Source organism: Triticum dicoccoides, chromosome 2B, assembly GCF_002162155.2.
Source record: "Triticum dicoccoides isolate Atlit2015 ecotype Zavitan chromosome 2B, WEW_v2.0, whole genome shotgun sequence".
Lineage (NCBI taxonomy): Eukaryota > Viridiplantae > Streptophyta > Magnoliopsida > Poales > Poaceae > Triticum > Triticum dicoccoides.
In genome coordinates this window covers 270,024,668-270,030,114 of record NC_041383.1, presented here as the reverse complement: position 1 = coordinate 270,030,114, position 5,447 = coordinate 270,024,668, and the positions used below count along the sequence as shown (strand labels likewise).

Below are 5,447 nucleotides of genomic sequence, written 5' to 3'. Positions count from 1 at the left end.
TGTTTTTGAAATTTTAAATTTTTTTGTGCATTAACATATTCATGATTTTAAAGAAAATCACAAATTTTAAAATATATATTATTAAATTGGAAAATATGCACCCATAGATTTAAAAAATATTTACAATTTTCGAAATTCCATGTTACCTTTTCCGAAAATAATTGACCACATATTAAAAAATATAACTCGCAGTTCACTTCTCCTCAAGATCAACTAGCGGACATATAGCCGCCACCAGCTATGCCGTCTTTTGTTCGTCTAAAATGCAATGTCGGCATTTGGCAGTAGTGCTTGAGATCTTGGAGTATGCAGAAAGATAGACTTGGGGTTGTTTGGTTTGTGCCGATGTTAGCCTTGCCGATCATGGGCTTGCCAAATAATTGGCGCTGGATTTCCCCACCCACGCGTGCGAAAAAAGTTGGTTGCGAATTGAACTGTAGCTATCTTAGCCGTGGGCACACCAATTATTTGGTCACCACTCAAATGAACACCCAGACAGCCAGACTGGGTCAACATCCAATATTTTGGGGCAGGGCGTCTCAGGGCAGTGAACCTCGAATAGCAAGTTGAAACGTACGTGAGATGTATAGGATTGAATCGCCTAACAAACTTGTAATAACCTTGCATCCATGTTCAATATATATAAAGGAGAAGCTGCCGGTAGCCTAGTTGCACGGAGCAACACCAAACTAATTTGACCGGGATCCACCTTACAGTGTAACTTCTGTGTTTTAACGCATGCTTCTTTTCTCCCCCACAAGCTGCAGAACGCCACGACAAAAGGAAAGGACAAAACGAGTCATACACCAGTACAAACTTCTCGTGTTTCCTAGTTCCGATCGCAGTGAGACAGTGTCACTTCACCAGCCATCCCGTCCTCACCTTTTTCATTTTCATTTTTTGCGGGAAGATCTTGCCCTCCCTCACCTAACATGTAGTGAAGCGCCAACCACAAGCTTCTTCAGTAAAACTCCGAAAAGATCTTTGCGATCCCCCCTGGATCGAGGAATCGGTGAATGGGTCCGGGTGATCATGCCGGCGTCCGTTCCGCCGACGGCCGGCTGGAGGCCCTGCTCTCCGGCGGCGGCGGGGCACGGCGCATGGCGTCGGCCGCGGCGCTGGAGCTGCGGCTGCTAGCTCCGCTGGCCGCGCCGGCCGTGGTGGTGTACATGCTGATCATCGTGATGTCGTCGGCCACCCAGATCTTCTGCGGCCAGCTCGGCAACGTGCAGCTCGCCGCCGCCTCCCTCGGCAACAACGGCATCCAGGTGTTCGCCTACGGCCTCATGGTACGTACCTCCACTCCACCGTATGTACTGTCATTTCTACGCATCCGTTGCTACGTACGTGGGCGCGTGTCTAAAGTAAACTACGTGCACGACTGCCGTGGCGATGGCATGGCGCTTGCTGCAGCTCGGGATGGGGAGCGCGGTGGAGACGCTGTGCGGGCAGGCGTACGGTGCCGAGAAGTACGAGATGCTGGGCGTGTACCTGCAGCGGTCGACGGTGCTCCTCATGGCGACCGGCGTGCCGCTGGCCGCCATGTACGCCTTCTCGGAGCCCATCCTCCTCCTGCTCGGGCAGTCGCCGGAGATCGCCGGCGCCGCGGCGGAGTTCGCCTACGGCCTCATCCCGCAGATCTTCGCGTACGCGGCCAACTTCCCCATCCAGAAGTTCCTGCAGGCGCAGAGCATCGTGGCGCCCAGCGCCTACATCCTGACGGCCAGCATGGCGCTGCACGTGGCGATGAGCTGGGTGGCGGTGTATAGGCTGGGCCTAGGCCTGCTGGGCGCGTCGCTCACGCTGAGCCTGACGTGGTGGGTCCTGGTGGCAGGGCAGTTCGCGTACATCGTGCTGAGCCCGAGGTGCAGGGAGACGTGGACCGGGTTCACGTGGGCCGCGTTCGCCGACCTGGCGGGGTTCGCCAGGCTGTCGGCCGCGTCGGCGGTGATGCTGGCGCTGGAGGTGTGGTACTTCCAGGTGCTCATCCTCCTCGCCGGCATGCTGCCCGACCCACAGATCGCACTTGATTCGCTCACCGTCTGGTAGGTAACTAGTAGTAAATGAGAAGGAACGAGCACATGGTTTTGTCCGTCGAGTCTTTTGTGTGTTGGAATTCGATGATCGTGTGACCAACTCCATGTTTTGCAGCACCTCGATTCAGTCATGGGTGTTCATGATCTCCGTGGGCTTCAACGCCGCTGCCAGGTCGGTGCATTGCATACAACTAAACTGTGGTTGTCAGCATAATCTTCTTTTTAGCTCAACTATTCTCCAGAATTAGCAGCCTAAAATGCTGGCCTTGTCAGCCGCGTCAAGGATCTGTTTATCTGAATTTTTTCGTCTGAAGGATAGAGTTGATCAATGTTGATGTTGCCGACTGCAGCGTGAGGGTGGGGAATGAACTTGGCGCCGGGAATCCCAGGTCTGCCGCGTTCTCCGCATGGGTAGTCACCGCCATGTCCGCGCTCATAGCAGTCATAGCCGGCGTTGTGGTCTTCCTCCTCAGGCACAAGCTCAGCTACATCTTCACCGGAGGCGAGGCCGTCTCGCGCGCGGTCGCAGATCTCTGTCCTTTGCTTGTCGGCACCATTGTGCTCTGCGGAATCCAGCCCGTGCTATCAGGTGATGTCATAATTCAGCCCGTGCGCTGCGGTATCTAACTATCTCTGGTTAATCAATGGAGACGCCCATCTAGTAAGGGAATTCGAAGATCAAAAGTCTTGACCGGTGTCCTTTTTGACTGACCCAATGAAGGTGTTGCTGTTGGCTGTGGGTGGCAAGCATTGGTGGCATACATCAACATTGGATGCTATTACTTCATCGGCGTTCCCCTTGGCGCGCTCCTGGGCTTCAAGTTTGACTATGGAATCAAGGTACCGTTACTCCCAAGCTAGGAGCGCTGCTTTCAAAGCGCTTATTCACCAAAGAAAAGATGGCAGAATCATCATTCATGTTGAGTTGACTCGTCAGATGTCAACTGTCAGTAAATTAGCTTTTGCATGTGTGATGAACTGCACTGATGATAGAGGTTGCATTTGCATGCAGGGATTGTGGGGAGGCATGATTGGAGGCACACTCATCCAAACAATTATCCTATTGTGGATCACATTCAGAACTGACTGGAATAAGGAGGTAGGAGCAAACCTTATCCTTGATTGTTAGATTATCACGTTCCTCGTTAACCATCCAGGCCGTTACACTGTCAAACGATTCCCCAATCTCACATGCTAAGCCGCATCTAAATCATGTACCAACTCATTATTTTAGCGCAATCATTTCACCAAGTGTGCGCATGCTTTGTATGATCACTCAGGTTGTCTCATTTGTCCTCTCTTAATTTTGCCTATAAAACTAATAGTGCATTTCACTATTTTAGATCAATTATTTCACCCAAATGCATCCTTCTATGATCATCACTTCTTTTTTTAGAAAACTGGCTTCTGTCATCATCTAGGTTAGGCTGTTTCAGTTGTCCTCTCGAATTTCGCTGATAAAGTATATTGCGAATTTTGTGTCTGAACCTAGGTCGAGGAGGCGAGGAGAAGACTGGACAAGTGGGACGACGCAAAGCAGCCACTTCTCGCTAACGTGCAGCGATGATGCCCGGAGAAGATTAACGTTTGTGCTGCTGCAAGTTCGGCAGATTGATCCACTCACCAACTTATGTTCAGCATTATCTCAGTTTTTTTAGGAAATGTTGAGCATCGTCCTTCTCATCTCCCGCTGCTAGCTGCATTTTTTGTTCAATCAAGTTTACAATGAGATGGTGCTCCTTCAGGATTCGCATGCTATTGTGAACTCTCCTTCAGGATTCACACGCTATTTTCAGTAAGTGGCTGTATAAATTATCTGTAGACACGGAGGCCACATGGGCGCAGATTCTCCGTAGTAAGTACCTTCGCTCCAAAACTTTGTCAAAGGTGAAGTTTATAATCGGAAATGGTACCACCACAAGATTCTGGGAGGAAACTTGGCTAGGGGAAACACCCCTCGCGCTTCAATATCCGTCCCTTTATAGCATTGTTCAACGAAGAGACGCTTACGTTGCAACAGTACTTCAGTCCATCCCTCTCAATATTCAATTCAGGAGGACGCTAGCCGGAAATCGTTGGGAAACTTGGCTCCATCTAGTGAGTAGACTGATGGAGGTTCAGCTTTCTGAACAACCCGATCAGCTGCTCTGGAAGGTTACTAGGACCGGAGAGTATGCAATTAAATCGATGTATCTTGATGTTATCAATTCTAATTCCATTCCTAGTTCCAAATATATTTGAAAAGTCATAGTTCCTTTGAAAATTAAAGTGTTTATGTGGTTTGTACATAAACAAGTCATTTTAACTAAGGACAATCTGGCAAAGCGCAACTGGACAAGACCTACAAGGTGTAGTTTTTGTGACCGGGATGAATCTATCAAACACCTCTTTCTTGACTGCCCGTTGGCAAAAAAATTATGGCGGACGGTTCACATAGCTTTTAACATTACTCCTCCGAATTCTGTCAGCACGTTATTTGGGACGTGGATTAACGGGATAGATTCCGAAATAGCAGACACATTCGCGTAGGAGTATGTGCTTTATTGTGGGCAGTCTGAAACTGCAGAAATGATTTGGTTTTTAACAGAACAATAAATATTCATTTTTTGCAGGTTATCTTCCGAGCCACTGCGTTGATCCGTATGTGGTCGCTACTCACTCCGACGGAGGCCAGGGAGCGTTTGGTTACTGGATCTATCCGGTGGGAGATGGTAATACAGGCTATTTTCAACCGGTTTGGATGGCGGTCATGTAACAGGATAGACAATTAGTTCCCATCTTTCTTATGCCAGTCGGCTGTGGCTTTATGTCTACTTATTTTTTATGCTCTCTGTGAGTTTTTTTCCCTTTTCGTTGAGACTTTAAGACCTTTGTTGAACCTATTTGCTTATTAATTAAGTTGATCGTTCTAATGCAGAGATTGGGGAGACCCCCTTTTAAAAAAAAACTATAATAGTCTCTCAGGGGCTTGGGCACTACCCTGTTGTTTTACTAGAAATATTGACCAATGGTTTTTAAGTACGAAGTATTTCTTTGTGAAACAGTTAAGCACAAAGACAATAAACTCGCAAAAAAGGAACAAAGACAATAAAATGTGTAATTGGTCTTGGAGAACGGAATGAAGTAAACCAGGGGCCTTGTTGTAAGGTAAACACTCGCGTTCGGCGCGCCGACCGAGCGCTTCGGCCGGTCTCGTCCACGCACGCAGCGCTACACCGAATCAAACCATGAGGGCCCATCACGTTATCCTTTCTCCCATCCCTACGTCCTTCTCCTTTCCTTTCCTGGTTCTTTTTTTCTTTTTTCCCCACCTCGCCCGGCTGCCATGGAAGTCCAAACCTGTGATCTCTTCCAGCGAGCCCCCCTTTCTTCTCCGGCGAGCACCCCCGAAGCCGACCCCCCTCCCCCTCC

The 5,447-nt window shown here is 49.0% G+C and overlaps 1 protein-coding gene across 1 annotated transcript; it reads left to right on the top strand.

Annotated features, from left to right (window-relative positions):
* Nucleotides 1-834: 834 nt before the first annotated feature.
* LOC119363480 (protein DETOXIFICATION 40-like) lies at nucleotides 835-3,972 on the top strand. The gene is made up of 7 exons (XM_037628840.1): nucleotides 835-1,289; nucleotides 1,414-2,045; nucleotides 2,152-2,208; nucleotides 2,387-2,625; nucleotides 2,758-2,876; nucleotides 3,049-3,135; nucleotides 3,529-3,972. The coding sequence occupies exons 1-7, from the start codon at nucleotides 1,017-1,019 to the stop codon at nucleotides 3,601-3,603; spliced, it is 1,482 nt and encodes a 493-aa protein (XP_037484737.1). The 5' UTR covers nucleotides 835-1,016; the 3' UTR covers nucleotides 3,604-3,972.
* Nucleotides 3,973-5,447: the final 1,475 nt, after the last annotated feature.